Genomic DNA, 21,013 nt, shown 5'->3' on the forward strand with positions numbered 1-21,013 from the left:
GACAGCTGAGATTTATTTTTCAAAATGTATCTCAGCAAAGACATACAAAATTCAGTTTGAAATGTAAAATTTTAAAATAAAAAAGCATTTCCAGAAATGCTTTTTTATTTTAAGAATGTGGCTGCATTGTTTGACTAATAAATTAAATTAGTAATCAATAATCCTGTTTGCATTTTCATTTTCTTCTTCAAGACTGCTCATCTTTTTACTTAATTAAAATTAAAAAGACATTTCAGATTTATTTTTCAAAATGTAGCCCAGCAAATACATACCAAAATTCAATTTGAAATGTAAAATTTAAAAATGAAAAAGCACAGTCTTTTATTTATGAGTCAAACAATGCAGCCACATTCTTAAAATAAAAAAGCATTTATGAAAATGCCTTTTCATTTGAAATATGGTAACGATTTGCTTCCATACACTCCAAGGCTCACTCGGATAAAAGGTAATTTATCCTGTTCAAAAGAATTTAAACACAGGATTAAAATAATCTTCAAAATCAATATTTAAATACTAACATTTGAGAAAAATATTGGACTTGATTATTATACTGTATATTGAAATTGATTATTTATGCTTGAGTTTATTATTTTATTTACCTATCTATGTTGCCATCTGATCAGGACATCTGAAAAGAAACAAATGCTAGACTGATTAGATACTGGGTTTGATTAGGTTGCATACAAACTCTTTAAAAAAAGTAATCTGTGTAATTTTTGTTTTATTTTTGTTTCAAATGTAGCTGCTAAGAAAGTGGTAAATTCGTTGTTTACTTCAATTTTTCTAAATTATTTAGTTTGTTTCATACACTGTAATCACCTTGATTCAGAAGCATGTAACAGCCTCTGTGTTTAGACTTGTCATACTTGGAATATAAATATATATGTCCACCAACATTCTGAATATTTAAAAACCTATTCTGTTTTATTGAGGGTTTCTATCAAGAGCTTGTTCAAGTTTGCTCATTTATGTGTCATCACCTTCATACTTACTTAGTTTTTTAAATAAAATGTATTTTATGATGCTTAACATTACCAATGATTATTAGCTGGTTTGAACCATTTTGACTGCTGAATTTATGAAAACAAAATTACATTTGCTACAGAGCAAAATTCAATTAGATGTTTTGAGTTTTTATTCCTGCTATAAGGGTGTAAAGAGTTTTAAATAATAAAAAAAAAAAAAAACTTGGGAAGGTTTAGTTTAATCTGATGCAGTGCGTTAGAAATAGGCCAATATCGTTTTTAAGGCCAATTTGACAACAGTATAATGGATCCCTGATACATGGGGCTAATCTTTGGCTTCTTCTTCTTTCATTTACGTGATAAAAGTGAGATAATGATACATTGTGTCGAAATATGGCCAATTCTTCTGTGCAAGTCCTGATGTCTTAACAAAATCCCTTGAGATCCTGAACTATATAAAGGATGAGTGACCATCAAAATTAGATTCAGCAGGCTGAGGGATGTTAGCCATATTTTCTTGAGGTCAATAAATGTCTGACATCTTGCTTACAGCATATATAAATATTAACACATCTGAAAAGAGCTCTGTTATCTTCCCTGAAGAATCAACCTCCTACATGTAGCATAAATAAACTTAGATGAGGAAGTGAGAGAGAGCAGAGAGGGGCACATCAGATACCAGATCTCCATTTCAGTATCTCACTTCCAGGTAACACTTCTAATCATAAGTCCTTTTTTTCTGTGACTTCATTCAGCTGCGTTCAACCCCATCAGCTCATAGCAGACTCAACAGAGAATATAATGTGTCAGGGTATTGTTACCAGGAAGTGGGTCGGGTTATTTATATTTCAACGCCGTCCCCTTGTCCCCATGAGAGAACCAGTGTTAGTAACCTGAAACTATATATTCAACTGTACTCTGGTTAGGTTGAAGGATCCAGGTTAAAACAACTGGTTTGAACTTTATTAGCGACAGGATGCAGCAGAAAAAGCAATATAATTCAGGGTATAGAGTCTGAGAGAGCTGAAGTTGACCCCGTGAGAGATTCAGCGCCGGCAGAGGTAAGTCTGACTCATCGTTGATCCTTTTCTCTCTATAGTCTAAGCAGACTAAGTGGCCATACTAAGGAAAATGAGAATTAGATTAATATTTTTATCCTTGTACTTCTAAAGTGTGAAGACAGTTATTTCTCCCTAGAATGTTCTGTTTGTATCCATTAGGAACACAGAGGTAGGAGTGTTTTAATGTGGTTACAAAGTGTTGCACAGCTGCTGCTGCTTATTGACTTTTTAATAATGATGGACAAATCAATCAGTGCCTGACTGAAATCAAACAGTTTAACTTGACTGGATCTGACAGGTGATTGGCTGAAATATCTAGGTTTTTTTTCTTAGTCAATAAATTACTCACAATGGAAATAATTTTTCTACCAAATCGACAATAATTTTTCTAACCCATTTTAGTTAAATAAGACACACAGAGAATTGCAACATGTGCTTTGATGAAAAAAAAGGGGCTAATCTAGATATTCCTTTATTTTCTGTTGTGTTCAAAACATATATTTTTATCAAATATACCTGCTTGCAAAAAAGTGTATACTTCAAAACTGGAAATGTATGGAGCCTCTTAACAACAAACATTGGATCAACAAACTATTGTCATACTAAACTCCTGAAAAAATTCTCCATTTGGTATGTTGGACATTGGCTAAATTTGACCGGATATGGAGTCCCTTCTTGGACATTCTAACCAGATTAGACCTGAAGACTGATGAGTATTGATCTTAACTGTGTTTCAATTATTCCAATATTTTTGTTATGCCCTTTTTTCTTAATTCTGACCTTTCAAAAATATGGTTAATGCTTAATATAATACTACTACCATGTACATGTGTTGCTACATAGAGAGAGTGGGTGGGGTTGTTTTTGTTGTCCCTTTTTGTTCTTTTGAGCGTCCAAAAATACGGTAAGAAAAAAAAGACCCCATTGTACATTGGATGTAGATTTTATTTGGACATATGTTCTGAATAAATATATATATATATATATATATATTTATATACAAAAATATACCAACTTGCAGCATATGTTTTTTGTTTTTTTTTTACATCCCAGTTTTAACAGTTGAATCATTATAGCATTTAGTCAGATTAAGTTAGACGTGCTTTAGTGCTTGTAAAAAGAAATGGATTTGGTTAGAATCTTAAAACTAAGCAAAACCTGCATATATATTGGTGTGAACGTATATGTTTACTATTAATTTATTCTTTAAATCCTTCAAATTATCCTTTAATGACATAGTCGTGAACAGGGGGTGGGAAAGTATGACTAAAATTGCAGACAAGTTTAAAATAAACTAAAGATTAAATAAAAAAAACATCTGCCACTGATAAGGAACACATTTTAAAGAAGAAATTGACATTTCTGTTGGAGCAAAAGAAAGAAAATCGGAGTGATTTGAAATTTATAGATAGGGCTATAGAAACAAAACATGTTTAATAAATCAAACATTAAACATGACGATCATAATTACAAAAAAAACCGGAACAAAATACAAAAGAGCAAATATGTTACTTTTTAATTTATTGTAGAAATGAAGCAAAGCAATAAAAGCTTAGATTAACGGGTTGGGTTTTTTTTCATCAAGGCACAACATTGTTAACAATATGTTGATATGGGGAATAAAAAAAAAAACAGTTCTTATAAATTATGTTTGAAAATATTCAGTGTCGTAATATGGAACACTTTAAATGTATGGGGCAACTTGAGGCAGTTTCAGCAGGGAATGGTTGCAAAATCTTTATTTCACTTTAAGAGTTTAAAAGGATGCGTCTTGTCAAAGTTGGGAAATTATCAATGTGCTTTACCAGATATTTTTTTTTCCTTTAAGAATTAATCAGCTTTCAATCTTTAAAGACACAATATTGCCAAAAGTATTCTTTTATCTGCCTTGACTCACATTTGAGCTGTTAATCCCATTGTTAATCCATGGGGGTTCAATATGACATCAGTCCACCCTTTGCAGCTAGAACAGCTTCAGCTCTTCTGGGAAATCTTTCCCCAAGGTTTAGGAGTGTTTCTTTGGGATTATTTGACCATTCTGCCAGAAGTGCATTTGTGAGGTGACACACTGATGTTGGACGAGAAGGCCTGACTCTGAGTTTTCGCTCTAATTCATCCCTAAGGTTTCCTATCAGGTTGAGTCCAGGACAGTCCGCTTCATCCACGTCAGACTCTGCCATCCATGCCTTTATGGACCTTTCTTTGTGCTCTGACGCAAAAGCTTTCTGTATACAGAGGCATTCTGAGCCAAGCCCAGCTCCCCAAAAAAAAAAAAACACACATAACCCCCACTCCAGAAATATTTACATTTGGCAGAATGCTGTGACAGTCCAGAGGTGGCGTGCTTTACACCACTGCATCCAACTCCTTGCATTGCACTTGGTGATGTATGGCCTGGATGAGGCTGCTTGGACATGGAAACCTATTCCACGAAGCTCCCTCTTCTTGAGCTAATCTGAAGGCCAAATGAAAGTTAGAGGTGTGCAGTGATTGACTCTGCAGAAGTTGGCTACATCTTTGCATTATGGCTTCAGCATAGACTGACCGTCACCCTCAGTTTATTTAACTTGACATTTCGTGGCTTGAGTTGCTGCTGTTCCCAAACACTTCCAATTACATATGATACAGCTGAGAGCAGACTGTGGAATATCTAGGGAGGACATTTAACAGCTGGATTTGTTTCACAGGTGGCTTCCTGTCACAGTTCCACAATGGAATTTATTGAGCTCCTAAAAGTGGCCTATTCTTTCACAAATATTTCTAACTATGCTCCGCATGTCTAGGTGCTTGATTTATGCACCTGTGACCATGAAAGTGATTGGAAAACCTGATTCAAATAATTTGAATGGGTGAGCAATATATTTGTAAATATAGTGCATGTATGGGTCAAGGTATCCACAGATTTCACAAATGTCCCTATTAATATAAAATAAATCACAAAACAGTATTGTAAGCATTTTTTCATCAGATCTTACCTCAACATAATGCCATCCATCAGCTTAGGGCAGAGACACTAGGTTTATATGTGCATATGTCAGTATCCATATACACATATAAACCACAGCTGTGTGCTCATGTGCTGACTAGGATCCAGCAAATAGTCTGAGCACACATATAAATACAAATTTTAATATTTAATATTTTTTAACATATTTACATTAAATTTTAATAATGAAGTAATATTTTTAGATGCTATTATATAGCTGTCATATACAGTATCAATGTAGATAATGGGATTTTCATTGTTATTTTATAGTTTTATATATAATATAGTCGACTGTTGTGGTTTTCTACAATGAGGTTTGAGGCCCAGTTACATTTTGCACAATTAATGCCTGTACTGACAATTTACAAAATAAAAATCCATTGTTCAATTCTCCCAGTTACTAAAAGCCCATTTTATCATATCACTGTGAATCGTTGACATCTGCATATAAGGCCTACTCATTTAGACTAAAATAAAGTTGGTATCTGATCAAAACTGATCAGATGACACATTTTTATCTAAAAAAATATTAAAAAATAAATAAAATAATAAGCAACTATTCTTAAAAACAGAGTTGCAGCCGTCCCCAAACAATGTGAGACTAATTGCAACTTCTGAATCTTTACTTTTCAGAATTGGGAACATTTTTATTTATTTGATAATCATTAAATAGTTCTGACTGTTACCAGACATGTGTAAGCTTATTGTATTAAAAATCTATTTTTATAATTCAAACCATCTCTGGGTTGAAAAGCAATAGTGTTGTCTGCTACAAATACATCAAGTGGAAGCACACTTTCTGTCTTTTAGGAGCCAGGATGAAGCTCAATGAGAAGATTCTGACCCATTTTCTATCCTGCACCTCTCCGGTGGATAAGGAGGGATATCTCTATAAAAAGGTTCTGGAATACAATCAAATTCAAACCTCGGATCAGCTTTTAATCATATGAAAAACATTTTTCCTTTATTTTTCTCTTTTTTCACAGAAGGAGAGAAATGGTACCTATCATCGACGGTGGTTTGTCCTGAAAGCTAACCTGCTCTTCTACCAGGAGCGTCCTGCTGATCGACACCTTATGGGAGTCATCGTGTTGGAGGGGTGCACGGTTCAGATGTTGGAGTCTGATGGGTATTTTCCCTTCTCCCTGGAGTTTGGAGCTGGATTTAAATCCTACAGGTTTGCTGCAGGAGATGCTCAGACTCAGGGGCGCTGGATGAAAGCGTTGTTCCTGGCCAGCCACTGTTATCTGTCCTGTCTGCTGAGAGACCTGGAGAGGCAGTATGAAGGTGCGTCAGAACTTTATGTAGGTTATTGATTTTTTTATGGGTCATTTTTGCTGTATTATTTCAATCCCTCTCTTCACTGTTTCTTTTTTTATTCATAAAAAATATATAGTTTTAATAAAACTATATATTTATTTTGGTCTTTAGACTTTTCCAGTTTGATATTTTAAGCATAATTACCTCCTTCAGTCATTGCTAGTCAATGATCCAAATATGCAGGTTCCCCATTTAAAATATCAGGATTTTTTTTTTATTAGCAGTCAGAGTCCAAGTTGTAACTATGACAGGATTTACTGTTGTTTTTTGTTTTGTTTGCTTTTAGTTTAACAGTGAGATCAAGCTACAAGATATCAGCCCTTGCAAGCTTATTTGCAAAATACCATTTTTCCTTTTCACTCATAAATTATAGATGTATAGTTTTATGTATGCAAACAATTTAATGTTGCACGAACTGGCAAAGTGCAAAAAGAAAAGCTTAGTAATGCAGATATCACAACTTGTTATGTCTAATGCAGCCATATTGGATTTCCAACAGCATCGGGAGATGTTAAGTTGATCTTCCAAAGCTGGAAATAAGTCATGCTATTAATTTGATCTAAGAAGTAGGAATATTTCAGGTTTAATTTTGTAATATTATCTGGATCATCCCTCAGGAATAAGAATCACAACTATGAAAGACCAAAACAAGGTTTTCTGCCAGTGTTGACTATTATTTAATATGGCTGCCTTGTAAAAAAAAAAATAAATAAATAACATGCTGACTATTTTTTTTAGATTAATTTGAGGCCTGATTACTATTTTACTTGTGCTATTTTACAACACACACTCAAAAAAAAAAAAAAAAATGAAATCTAAATACGTTTTTATTTTCTTAAAATAAGTGCATTTTGTCTTGAGGAGGTGAGATGGCCAAAGACAAATTTACATTTAAAATAAGAAAAAAGAATTGCATTGTCTTATTTTAATGCAATGTTATCTAATTATCTTATTTTAAGAGTAAAAATACTAATTCCATTGGCAATCATCTTATTTAACTACTTAAATCAAGGGTAAATACACCTTATTTAAGAATGCCTTACTTATTTTCTAAATTGTTTTTGCAGTATAGAGATGCAGTTGTTGCCTGATATTAAACAGGACTGGTAGGTTTTTGCGACATGAGCAAAGTAAGGTTTGCATGGTAATTACAACACCCCCAACAAAGGACATCATGAAAAATGTCAGCTATATTCAGCTTTATTTCGTTATTTATAAGGGTACTTTTTTTTTTTTACAGGACTACACAGGAATGTCCAGGGATTATGTTAAAGATTCTCATTGTTTTCAATATTGTGCTGATATGGGAAAATAATAAATCCCTAACTACATGCTAAAATATCCCTCTAAAAAGCTTAGAGCAACACTTTTTAATTATGTTTTCTTTTTTCTGCAGAGGCTAAACAGCAACAAGAATCTAATGTCCCCAGCTCCTCTTTCAAATCCCTTTGTCCACCAACAAACAGCCTGCTGGTACCGACCCTTGGCCCCTCAGCAGCGGTCAGGGAGGGGAGAAGCTTTAGCGCCACTGCTGCTTTACCGCCACGCTCACTACCAACTAAAGTGACAGGTAAAAAGTCCCCGAAGAAGTGGCCGAGGAGAAATGCTTATGTGACACCACTTAACGGGCCTGCACCGCTATATGGCGAATGGCCCTTGGTGGGGTCTGATCCACTGGTGGAGTTTAGCAAACTGCATGCCTATTATGGCAAGGAGGTTCAAAATGCAAGAGAAGAGTGGCTGAGGAGTCGACAAACAGAGGAGAACCACAGTGAAAAAGATCTTATCGATCTGGGCTAAAAAAAAAAATGAAAAAAGGACTGAAACCTTTATAAAGGGAACTGATATAAGTTATTCACGAGTGTCAAACAGGAACTAAACCTTAACTGAAGCATTGAGTTTTACTGTGCAGACTTTCATTGGTTTATGCTCTGATACCCATTTTATGTTCAGTGTTAAACAGTTTAAAACATTTACTAGATGTATGAAAGGGCTGATGTGATGTGATGTGTTTGCATAGCTGTGTTTGTTAGATATAGGAAGCAGAAAGTGTGTTTGGTGCATTTGCACCTCTTTAAAGGCAGGTTAAATGTGTCTTCTCTGTTCTTTCTTTGCAGTATTTACCAAGCAGTGTTAAGTATGTTTGGATGTTCAAAAATACTTCTGCAAATTTTGGGATTGATCCATAATTTTATTACCAATTGAGTTGAAAGCCAATTGCATAATAAGTTGTTTGGGAAAATAAAAACTAAAATCATGATCATAAGTTACTGTTTTGACTGTCAGGTGCCCCAGCAACTGACTGGAGTAAATTATTTCTGTTGTGGTAACGCAATTTTTTTTCCACTGCTGTTGCCTAATGGCACCACTTTACGATAGTAATACCACCCCATTCACATATCGTCATTCAGGACCAAGATAGATTATTCCATGAAGTTGCTATTGCTTTTGTCCATAAATAACTGATGCTTGCATGTCAAAGGTCCAAAGTTTGAGGCAAAAAAATTATTTAAAAACAAAAAGAAGATGGAGACATTATTAGCAACAAGTATTTATTTCTTATCTGTTTTTCAAAAAGCAAACAATATGTTTTTAATTGAAAGTGTTTGAGCTGTATAGAGATTAACTGAGCCCTTACCTAAAGCTGTGAGGAAATCATTTGGGGAAATGCAGTTAAAGGTGGCATTTTGGACTTAGTTTAGAAAAACTCGCTGACGTTCCATCTAAGGTGGAGACCAGTAGATGGAGCTGCAGGGACAAGATAAGGGAAATATAGAACCACTAAATGCAGCTTCTGTTTAGAGTATTTCTTTCTTTATCCACACAATTACACCATAACCTTTTGATTCTAGAGTGAAAATGAAAAAGAAAACGTATTTCATGTCTGTGAAGAGTAAGATGCAGCAAACACAAACTTTATTTAAATGAAACAGTGTTGCTACGGAAGTTAAACACAGACGTGGTTAACCCAGACTAATTAAAAATGAGAACTAACTAAGCTGCTAGTGTATATATTAAAGGCCTGTTACAGCGCTGCGAAAAAGTTTTAAACCTCACCTAGGTTTTTTTAACCATTCAGTTAAAATTTGTGTTTTCAAGTAACAGTATTCTAAGTTAATGAATAATGAATAATCTGAAATACAACCCTGATTCAACGGTGTTAATTCAATAAGTGGCACTAATCATTCCTATGAAATTTATCCAACTAAACAGTTAACTTAGTTTCGAAATTGATCTATTTCTATTTTTTATTTTATTTATTTATTTTCATTTTTACACCATGGCTTCCTGTTTTCCAGGAGTAAAACCACACTGTAATTCAGTCACTATGTTTAAGCAGGATCCCAGTATTCTTCTGTAAAGAAGATGTAAGCAAAGTAATGATCAAGATGGATCCCAGCAAAGATGACTAAAATGTGTTAAAATAAATCAATGTTTTGTTTTAGTAGTTTTACTCTGGTGCAGAATAATTACACCCTTGATTTGATAGTTTATTCACTTTAAACAAACTGAAAACAAAAAGGCTTTCAAGAAAGTCCCATTTGCCAAGAAGATAGGTATGTTTAATAGCCCTTTTTTTGAATGAATGCAAATAAAAAAATGAAAACTTTTATGAAATCCAACCCTTCTTTATGTTAAGCAGAGTTTCGATGAGCTCATGATCATTTATCAGTGACTTCCCGTTTCTAGGGTCAAATATAACACAGACTACCTTTTTTTAGACACATATCATAGGTCTGGACATAGGCCCATATTTGTCCTGCCACCATGGACAGCCACAGGATGGTGAGAGACATAAGAAAAAACCTTCTAAGCTTACTTTAAAAGAATTGCAACAAACATCTTGAAGCCATAAAGTTTTCTTTCTTAGAAATTATCGTGCTAAGATCAGATGTGGAAAGTTTGCATCACTCTGCTTGGACTTTAACTAAACCTTTATTCTTCGATGAAGTGAGACAAAGACTGAGCTTCTGGCAAAAGTCTATCTCTGTCAAATTTAATGGTTTTACAATTGAGGTATTTATCTACAGGAAATGCCCATTTCTTCAATTAGATAAATACTACTTGCATTTTTCTTTTAGTAGATACATTTTATTTTTTGTTCTAAAAATCTTTTTGTCTGTCTATGGTAACCTCCAGTGGTCATCAGGTGAGGCGGGTACACTGTGGCCGGTTTTCACTGTATCTTAGGGTAACAGAGAAACAGGTCTAACAACCATTCATTCACACATTCACACCTAAGGTTGACATAGCATGCCCAGTTAATCTTAGAGTAATTTTTTGAGCTTTACCATGTTAGGACTCCTGTCTGTGTGGTTTGTGTTTTGTGTGTTTGTCTTCCTTCCTCCACCAGGCGGCGCCTGGTCCTGGTTCACCTCCTCACAAGGGTTACCTCGTTAACGGAGTGCTCTTAAGCTGCTGACTGCCACTACCTTGATGCCAGAGTGTTTGCCAGTTTTGGGTACTCTAGCCAAGCTGAGTTTTGCTGAGTCAAACTGAGTTTTTGTCTCCATGAGTTTTAACCTTGTTGTTTTGTCTTTGCCTCTCGGCAGGAAGTCATCCTGCAACTGGATGTTTTGGACCTTCTCTCCCCTGGAAGGATCTTCTGAGAATCAAGCTGAGCTAAGGATTCAAGGGTGTGATTCTGATCAACCCATTTCCCCAAGGAATGTCTGGGGCTTCTCTCTGAGCAGGGGATTCATCTCCACAACAACCCGTTGAAGTACCGCAGGAAATCTAAGTGGCAGTCAGCTCCTCCATACAAACAACCGCATTCTGGGTAAACCCTGTCCACCCTCCATCGAATGAGACAAACACTTGAACACCCCACACCGACTGGAGTCAAAGAGTCAACCATTTTCTGGAAACGTGAGTCTACAATCTATTTCTCCTCTTCAAGTTCAAGAATCAAATTTCCCACTGAGCCTGAACTAACCGCAGTATCTTCCCCTCACTTTCCAGTTCCGGTTGAGCAGTGTTCAGAGCTACATTGGATTCATCACAATCTTCACAATAAACCTGTTAAACTTTCCCCTGGTCTCTCTGTATTAGTTTTCTGCATGTGGGTCCGAGCTCTTGATTAAAATCATGACATACCAAGCGTAAAAGCCATTCATCTACATGGAGAACATTCACTAACTTTCATGTGGCTCAGGTTGCAAGATCATAATAAAACAGGATCGTGGGATGAGCATAATGAAGAGGAGAACAGCTCATAAAGCACAAGTAGAGTCGGCAGCAATAAAACTAGGAGAATAACGGAAAGTCTAAAGGGAACAATAGCCAACAGTGAACTTAAAGTGAAATTCATCCCGGTCTAATAGCATAACTCCACCCAGAGACAAGTTTTGAAAAATGCGATGTAATTGGTCAGTGTCAAGAGATCTGGAGAGGTAGCACTGGGTGGGGGACTTGAGCGAAGTGGAGGGATGGGTGGTCAGGACAATTAGCCATGAAGCATAAGTGAGCAGAAGGATGCTGGTACAGTGGTTATGCCATCGATAGATCTTTTAAAATGGAGTAAATTTCTTCTCCCTCATTACTGGAGGTTGGGGAAGTTTTTTTGGGAGCCCAGAGTGCCAAAGCCTTATCATTTTGAGCTACCTGGTTCAAGGCAATGACTCAGCGATGCCTCAAGATGGCACTGCTGAGGCAGCAGAGGACATAAATATTCTACGTAGGCCTATGTCTGAGCAGGCAGCCTTTTTATCCAAACCACCCATGGTGACGAATTAGTGGTTTGAACCAATAAGGGAATTAAATTGAAATAGCCACAGTTTAACCCCTTTGACAGCGATGAGGTAATTTCTAGACAAATATTGCTGAAATAAAAATGTCACAAGATTGTGTAAAAGGATGCACAGTAACACTAAAGGAGCACCTTTAAAGATCCAGTTTACACTGTTTAAAATTTTGGATTTGGGGGTGAGTTACACTTTAAATATGGAAGTCTGAAGAATGAATATGGAAGCTGTTGTGATAATCAGAGGGAAACAACATCTTTCGATATAATTAGCAGAGAGAAATTAATCATTTTTTGGTAATACCTTATAGGACAGAATAACTAAGAGAAGTAATGATAATTGAAAAGGAAAATCTTATATCCAAAGATCATGACAGAAACCAAATGCAGAGATGGAAATCAAACCAAGGGAAGTGTCAATAACTGGGTCCCTTTAAAGCCTTCACTCAAATTGCAAAGGATAAATGTCACTGTATATTTATAGAAATATGTTTTGGATTGATTAATAAAAAAAACTTGACTATAGTGTGTAAAATGTGTATAGTTTTGTGAGTCACTGATACTGCTGAGTCATCTAAGTAAAAGCTGAACATGGTGTAATAAATCCGGATGTCCCCTCTCTTCTCTCCGTCAGTCTTCCCCATAGGTCAACCTGGGAGCTTCTTTACATTCCAGGCCCTAAAGAGAGACATACCAATCGTCTAGAAAATGATTGATGGTTTTAGAGGACTGGAGGGAGGTGTCAGCTTACAGCAGCAGCCTCTGTAGTAAGCACACATCTGTATGGAAACACTCATTAATGTCGGATGTAAACATTTTGAAATAATGAAGCGTCCAGTTTATACGTCTATGAGAAGTCTGGGGTTTTGTTTTTTTCCCTCTCCTCTGTTTTTAAAGATGTTATTTTTACATTGCATGTAAAGAATACCCAAAAAAAATACACCAGAAGCATTAAATAAACATAACCTAGTTTCTAACATTTCTAACATGTAAACTGAAAAATGCAATAAGAGGAACATTTCTTTTTTTGCCAACTGTGAAAGAGAGAGAAAGAAAAAAGAATAATAATCAAAAAATACAATAGATGATAATCAGATGAAAAATTTAAGCAGCAATGTTTTTAGCATTTTCACCTTAAACCAATTAGGTTGTAGGTTTAAATCCATTCCCAGGGTCTTTCTGTTTGCAATAATCCTGTTCTTCCTGTACAGTATGCAAATATTGATATGATAATCTTTCTGTTCAGCATAAATTGCACTAAGGATCTGTAAAATAAGAAGCATGCATTCTCCCACTTTCCCTCTTTCCTAGCACTTATGCTGTGGTCAGTCTAGATCAGTGATCTAGACTGACCTAGACTACACTGAAAAAAGAAGAACTCACCAGTGGGTTAAGTTTGATAATGTATTTTATTCTGTTGCTCTCTGTTTTTTATGCTTTATCGAGCATTTTATCATATTAATCAGATAGAGCATTTAACCATTAATAGAGATTTTAAAATTACAATATCTAAAAGAAGGTTAGAAATAAAATAAAACATTAAAAATTTGTTAATTATCTGTGAAGTTTAGGCAATCACTGACCCATCAAGTTAACAGAACAGTACTGGTAGCCCTTCCTATGACTAAGTACCCATGAAGTAGCCCTCAGCCTTAAAAAGGTAGGTGACCCCTGATATAGATGATTAGGTCAACAAAAGTTAGACATAAAGTTAAATTTTTCCCTAAAATGCTCTTTTCTAAAGCTTTTCTTGAATAGAAATGTCACTTATATAAACACAGGATCAAAAAGGTCCAGTCAGTATTTTTTGAAGGTATTTTAAAAACATGTAATAAGTAAAAAGTTATCATCTTATAATTTTGTGCACAACAATTGCTAAAACAAGCATCCTCCTATGTCCCTCCATCCTCTCACTGCAGGATGATCCTTCTCTGTAATCTTCCCAGTGTTTGACTTTCTTCTTTAACCCCCTTTGTTCAACACATCCTCTATTCATAGTCTTGCATTGGGTGGTAGATCCCTGTTTTTTTTTAATCATCCGCTTGTAGAACTATGAAGCCATCAACTAAAGCTTCACTGTTTCTTAGTTTTCATAAAGATGTATTATAGTCAGACAACTGATTTTAATCAAATTCTCCTAGAATACTGCTTTAAATGACTTCTCCCTAATTCCTTTAGACTTGTTTTGTGAAAAACAAAATCCTACTATATAATGGCTATATAAATATATCTTATTGACAGCTCATTTTCCTGCTTGCCACGGTGATCCAACTTTATGTGACATCTTCATATCAGCAGAAAAGGCTGGGTGACTGACAGGATTTCTAACACCACACTGGTTAATCTAAATTACAGCAGGAGCTAAAACCAGTGAAGAACAGAGACATGGCCCATCATGTTGTTTAGAAAGATATCAGTGGAATAACACATATTCAAGAAACCGCAAAAGGAATAAAACATAATATGAAGCAGTTTTAAACAAGTAGGAAAGGAAATTAAAAACTGATTATCTCTGAGGTCATTGTGGATGCAAAAACCTTCAAAAAACATATGAAGGGAGACATTTTACTATCGGGTAAAATTGCTGGCAGACAATCAAGTTTATTTTGCTATTCTGGTTACCCTCAGCTGTCCCTTTTATATTCCGCACAGAGGGAGGGTCTGCAGCCCCTGCACTGCTAAGTAATCCCCTGTTTAAGTAGGGGGTGGGGGGATATGAAGGCTAGACGGAGCAAAGAGGAGGGGGCAACAGGTGGGGAAGTCTTCATATCCAAACACACCTTTGCAGAGAAGAACGAGACCATATTTTACAGCGGTGACACTTATCAGGCATGTTTTGGTTCATTTAAACCTGAGGACTTTCTGTTGAAAATAAGAAATGTTTGCATTAATTTTTGTCGGACGCAAAAGATTAAAGAAAATAAAGTTCTTCATCATAATTAGTGCATGTCTTGAATTTATTTCTTTTAACATTCTGCCTAAAGTTTCCCACTTGAAAGCATTCTACAAGACTTTTATAAGGTTTTATACTTAAATCTTTATTACCCTAACACACTCTTTTTATTTTGATTTATTTGTAATCAAAAATGATCAAACTTACATTATGGCAGTAAGGGTAATGTTGAAGCTGAATATAGCAACAGTTTTGAATTATCCAGTTCTCGCTTAAAAAGGTGAAAAATTTTTAATCTAACTGCTGAACTGTTATCTTAATGCAGAGCTTATATTTACTAGATAGTTTTTAAATAAGGAAAGGGAAGTTTCATAGAAATATGTAAACACTTTGATATCAAATCAGAAATACATGTTAATTTAAAAAAATCTATGTTCTTAATGAGCTTTAAATAATTTTTTTAATCATTATTTTTCTTTTTGTTGTTTTAATTTATTTTCATACGGAAAATCTTAATACTGCAATGCATTTTGCTCCTGCAGAAGACCATGTTGTCATTTCTTGTGTGGGAAAATCTCCGCTTCATAAAGACAGTCAAGCTCTGCACATGCAGGCCAAAAGCTGCATCAGTCCCTAAGTGCATAAAATATAAAATCTCAACGTGGATCACAAACCAAAAATAAAGCCAGAGAGTGGCCACTGTATCTTTCTTTAAGCAGTTGGAGGAGGGGGGGCAGTGTCCAATGATCCAACTAAGCATCTATGTTCTGAATATCCTTATTAGTCCACGTGGGAGTGCATAGTCCCGCAGCTATCGGGTTTACTTAATTCCAAGACTCTTGGGTCTATTTTTGATCTGCTGTAAGGTGATAGCTGTTCCGCCATTCTGTCTCCTTAGCTTTTCCCATCCCTTTACCACCGACCTTTCTCTCTCCCACCCTTCTCTCTCTCTCTTATATCGCCATCCAAAATTGAAGCTGAGGCTAAAGATAGACACGCCTAAGGAGGGGTATATAAGCCCCCGGGAATATAGGTGCAACGCGGCTTCACAATTTCTGTTCTTACTTGATCATCCAAACCTCCACCCTCAGCATCTCAAGATGGTGAGTACCGGGGTTCCTGCATCCTGTGCTCTGCTGAAGGACATATCTGGATAGGAATTCAACAACAACTTTGGATTTACTTTGATTTTTCTCAATTTTATATTGATTTTAAATTTAATTATTTAAATTAATTTTTATTTTTATTTTATTTAAGGATAATTAATGTTTGCTGACGCTCTTATCTGCTGAATCTCTTTGTCCACAATAGTATACTTTATCTACTTGTATATTGCATGCCATAACTATTGATATGAAAACATAAACTAATATGAAGATGCTAATAGACAATAATCCATCTTAATATTTGTGGTTCAAACATGCAATTCTCTCCAAGGAATTTTAATGTGAAGAGTAATTTAGATCTTTAAAGGCAGTTTCTAATTAAAGCTTTGGGTGCTTTACCGTTTGTCGAAGCGTTAAGTTAAAAAAAGAAACCATGGAATTGTTTTGAATTTTTTAAACACTTTAAGTAAGAGGAAAATAATTTTTTTGCTGGATTGTTTTGGTAAAGAATCAAATGAATGAGTGGTGGTAACTTCTTATTAGTATTTTAAATGCTTTCTGTGTTTTCCATCCAGGCACCAAAGAAGGCCAAGAGGAGGGCAGCAGCAGGAGATGGCGGCTCCTCTAATGTGTTCTCCATGTTTGAGCAGAGCCAGATTCAGGAGTACAAAGAGGTAATGTTTTAACCAAGAAAAATGTATTTGAATCACACACACAATAAAAAAAAGAAAAAATGTGTTGTATGATTTAAATCAAATGCGTTTGAATTAATTTGCCATCAGATTTAGCTGCTATCTGATCCGTTTTCACAACAGTTGCTGACTTGCATGCCTCCTCTGCTCCCCTGACAGATTAATAAGCAGGTGAATGTCATTAAATGAAGCACTGAAATTGTCGCAGCATTTCAAGCTCTCCATATTTTGCCCAACCTTTGACCTCCTGCTCGGCTGGTATTCAAACATCTCATAGCTTTCTGTTACAGCTGGCCAAGACAAACAGAATGACTGTACCCCCACGTTCAAGTACAGAAACAAACAGCACTAATTGAGGTGTCTGGTTTGCAATATTTTTAGAAAGATTTAGCATCAAGTTACACTAAATTGACTCAGTGTATTTAGGAAAATGAGTAATAGAGATTGGAAATAAGAACTGCTGTTGGCAGATCGGATGAAGATGCCGCTCAAGTCCAAAATGGAAATCATACCTTCTGTGACAAACGATCCAGGCTTCTTGAGTGGCACTAAATGGAAATATGGTGTGATGATTGCGATGATCTTAGCACGTTCCAGAGATGGAAAGGTACCCACCAGAGGCAAGCATGTGCAGCTATCAGCACATAAACAGCCTGGTTGAGCGTCTCTGTGTGTAAAAGAGGAAGGGTAAGAAATAGAAAAGCGAGCCCAGAGGGTGAAGAAGAAGGTTGGTTGCTAAGTTCAGGCCTGAGAGGTTTCTTAAGTTACACTGGCACACCGTGGAGGGATTGGGCAGCTGTTCCCCCATGATACTTTCCCAAATTAACTTGTAAGAAAAGACTCGGGGTTCAGTCCTCTCTCGAATCATCAAGGCCAAGTCTGACATTTTGGGTGGAGCCTCTGTGAAAGTTACTTCCCCACTGCAACTTTAAACACAATTGACTTAGGAAGCAAAGCGCTTCAAACCTATTCAAACCTGCTAATTCATTTGCTTGTTTTTTATAGAAAAACAAAAAGCGGAACATGACTGTAAAGTGAAAGGAAGATATTTTTTCTATTCAACAAATGAAAGAAAAAAAACATTTTGCTTAAATAACAACTGCAAGGCATTTTGGGATATGTAAGCACCTCACATCTAGATGTAAGAAAATGTTGCTTAAATTGTCAGATTGAATGTGGGGTATCTATAATTAACCAAATTTGAGTGAACAGTGCTCCTTCTTTTTCTCCATATGACTTGTTACTTTGGCTTCTTTTCCATAAGGGACAGATCGTTGACCCTCTTTGCCCTGTCATTTGTCTTGCAGCTCTCTTGGTGGTTAAACCCTTGTATAGCTGGAGGACCATATGTTTGTAGTTTTGAAATCGGGCCAAATTCTTGACTCTGTTTTCTAATTAGCTTATTCTAAAGTAATTTAGTCACAGTAGATCTTATCATCAATGTAAAAAGAATGTAGTACAAAAAAAAAATATTTCTTCAACCCAGCAATTGCCCAGTCTTTGCTCTCTGGTTACGTATATTATACACAATACACTTAAAATGCATTGAAACTTTGGCATGCAAATCATTTTGAATCAAGAGCTCTTTTTGTGTCCAAGTAGTAAACTCATTCTTGGCTTTGCAGGCCTTCACAATCATTGACCAGAACAGAGACGGCATCATCAGCAAAGACGACCTCAGAGACGTGCTGGCCTCAATGGGTGAGCTGTTATTTAAACACAGACAGATACCAGTGTGGCTTTTTTACTACGGCCTCTTGTGCTAATTGGCTTATTTCCTCTATAAAGGTCAACTGAACGTGAAGAATGAGGAGCTGGAGGCCATGATCAAGGAGGCCAGCGGCCCAATCAACTTCACCGTCTTCCTTACCATGTTTGGAGAGAAGCTGAAGGGTGGGTACCCGTTTTTTTTTTTTGGTGGGACAAAAACGGGCAAAACATTTGGCGCGCTGCTTCAGACTTTCCAGAACAAGTTAAACCCTTTTTTCTTATCAGGCGCTGATCCCGAGGATGTTATTCTCTCTGCCTTCAAAGTCCTGGACCCTGAGGGTACCGGAAGCATCAAGAAGGAATTGTGAGAACCCCTCTTTTTTTTTTACCCACTATGCATTTCTACACAAAAAGAAAAATTTTTAAATCTTTCATTACTTTGTTTTGTCTCTTGCAGCCTTGAGGAGCTCCTGACCACTCAGTGCGACAGGTTCTCCGCAGATGACGTAAGCTCACTGCTTGTACTCAGTCATGTCGGTTGATAAAACATGCCAGACATGAGGTTATCATGAGCGCTCATCATTGCCACTGATGACATATTCATTTGGTGCTTTTAATGAGAATGCTTTATGGTGAGATAGTTATATAAAAGCATTTTAGTTTATTATAAAAACAAGAATTGGGTCTAAAATATAGATATAAATACGTGGTAATTGGTTTAACCTCCCTCTGAGAATTTGAACTTGGCCTGAGGCTCTTTGCAGCCATTAATACGCTTTTGATATAATTATGGTTATATTTTTGTAGAAAACAGTCATATTAAAGAAGGATATAAATCTTCATTACCTCACTCCTTTTTTGCAGTGCACCAGTAACACTGCTGTGAAACAAGTCCCCAGCCAAATACTGCCACATCTGTGCTTGACACATTGTAACAGTGGTCAGCACCTCAACTTCTCTAAAAAAGCCTCCTTTGAGCATGAGAAAAAAGCTCAACTATTCACTCATCTGACCATAAAACATGTTTAGCAGGCCTTTGTTCACCCAGGAGGACATGTAATGTAAACAACCAAATCTTTTTGAGTGACAGTTTTCCAACAAGCGGACATGTTAAAGTATGAGCCCTGTCTAATATTACATAATTTGCTGAACATCCAGCAAACAGTTAAACTGAACTATAATAGTTTTCTCTAGAAAAGGTACTAGAAGCTTGAAAAGGGTTTCAAAAAGTCTGTTTGTTTCTTTGAGACTTGTTAATGGGAATTCAAAATTCTCTATTTTCATAATAAATGCTGTGGATCTGTATTTACTGTCTGATATGGTGAATTTGAAGCACTGGCTTTCCTTTGCAGATCAAGAGAATGTGGGCCGCCTTCCCCCCAGATGTGGCCGGCAACGTAGACTACAAGAACATCTGCTACGTCATCACACACGGAGAGGAGAAGGAGGAGTAAAGAGAACTCAAGAAGACGTGAAAGACAGTTATCCCTCTGCTTTCTACCTTCCCCCTTTTCTTTCATCTTCTTCCTTCCTGCTCACCTTCTGTGTAAACCCACAAGCTCAACCATTCATGTTCAAACCAAAGACTTGGCACGGTTGATGCCCATGGGGTGTCTATGTTTGCTTATGGGGAATAGGGATGATTTCTTTTCCAATAAAATTATCCTGTAACATCATTTCCAACATCAAGATTTACTCAAACCACCTCTTTTGTTTCCTTTTCACTCTTGTCTGCCTCGTCACCTCAGCCTTTCCCTCAGTATCTGAGAAGAGAACAGGTTATTTAAGAGGGGCTTGCCAAACATAAGGACTTTATTCTAAAGTATGAGAACGTCCTTTTGCTTGTAAGCAGTGAGAGGAGTGAGAGTATTTAAGGTTGCATCCTTAAAGCGATGCCAGTGTTTTTCTTTCTTGAAAAGTGAAAATAACCAGCTGAAGGAATGGGGAGAACGGGACGAAAGAAAACATTAACGTCTTCGTTTTCCTTCCCTCCACTCCTTCCTGCTTTCGTTGAATCATCTTGTTTTCCATAAGCGGTCTGAGATCCAGTAACTAACCTTCAATGCCTTTCCTCTGTAATGAATAAAGGGACAAAAATGTGAATAAAACCACTTTGCTTTTTTACAATGTGTGCTTGTTCAGTGGCTCTGTAAGGCACGGTAGAAACTTAAATGACCTGACCTGCCAAGTATTCCTCTCTAAGAGCACAAGAATTCATTATTAAAATAAGTCTATTTAGAATAGAAAAGAAAATTAAGAATAACACTATAGACTATCTACATTTTAAACCAAATCTAATTTTAAACTGTCATTTTTACATCTTGAAGGATAAAACCTTTAAAATAATTACTGAGAAATAATTTTAAAAAATTAGAGCTCAGGAATAATCTTTTCAGTAAAAAAATATTTCATTTAAATTTACTGATAAAAGATGTGCTAGTTTTTATATTATTTTACATTTATTTTCAGCCCCTCCAGCCTATTCCAAACAGCATTCAAGAGAAAAAAAATGTTTTACTGTAAAAGGATTTAAAATA

The 21,013-nt window shown here is 36.0% G+C and overlaps 2 protein-coding genes across 3 annotated transcripts; both read left to right on the forward strand.

Annotated features, from left to right (window-relative positions):
* Positions 1–1,785: 1,785 nt before the first annotated feature.
* On the forward strand, positions 1,786–9,277 carry LOC107084788 (sesquipedalian-1-like). 2 transcript variants are annotated; one of them, XM_015374795.1, is made up of 4 exons: positions 1,786–2,026; positions 5,823–5,911; positions 6,002–6,299; positions 7,729–9,277. In XM_015374795.1, exons 2-4 carry the CDS (start codon positions 5,831–5,833, stop codon positions 8,130–8,132), a joined length of 783 nt encoding a protein of 260 aa, XP_015230281.1. In that variant the 5' UTR covers positions 1,786–2,026; positions 5,823–5,830; the 3' UTR covers positions 8,133–9,277. The 2 variants fall into 2 exon arrangements, with proteins under 2 accessions (XP_015230281.1, XP_015230280.1); XM_015374794.1 differs by having other exon boundaries at positions 1,791–2,026; positions 5,999–6,299; positions 7,729–9,275.
* A 6,650-nt stretch (positions 9,278–15,927) lies between these two features.
* mylpf (myosin light chain, phosphorylatable, fast skeletal muscle) lies at positions 15,928–20,600 on the forward strand. Its single transcript, XM_015374850.1, has 7 exons — positions 15,928–16,071; positions 16,650–16,748; positions 18,392–18,467; positions 18,555–18,659; positions 18,762–18,840; positions 18,934–18,982; positions 19,829–20,600. Exons 1-7 carry the CDS (start codon positions 16,069–16,071, stop codon positions 19,928–19,930), a joined length of 513 nt encoding a protein of 170 aa, XP_015230336.1. The 5' UTR covers positions 15,928–16,068; the 3' UTR covers positions 19,931–20,600.
* The last annotated feature ends 413 nt before the right edge of the window (positions 20,601–21,013 follow it).

Source organism: Cyprinodon variegatus, unplaced genomic scaffold (assembly GCF_000732505.1).
Source record: "Cyprinodon variegatus isolate N-32 unplaced genomic scaffold, C_variegatus-1.0 Scaffold109, whole genome shotgun sequence".
NCBI classification, from domain to species: domain Eukaryota; kingdom Metazoa; phylum Chordata; class Actinopteri; order Cyprinodontiformes; family Cyprinodontidae; genus Cyprinodon; species Cyprinodon variegatus.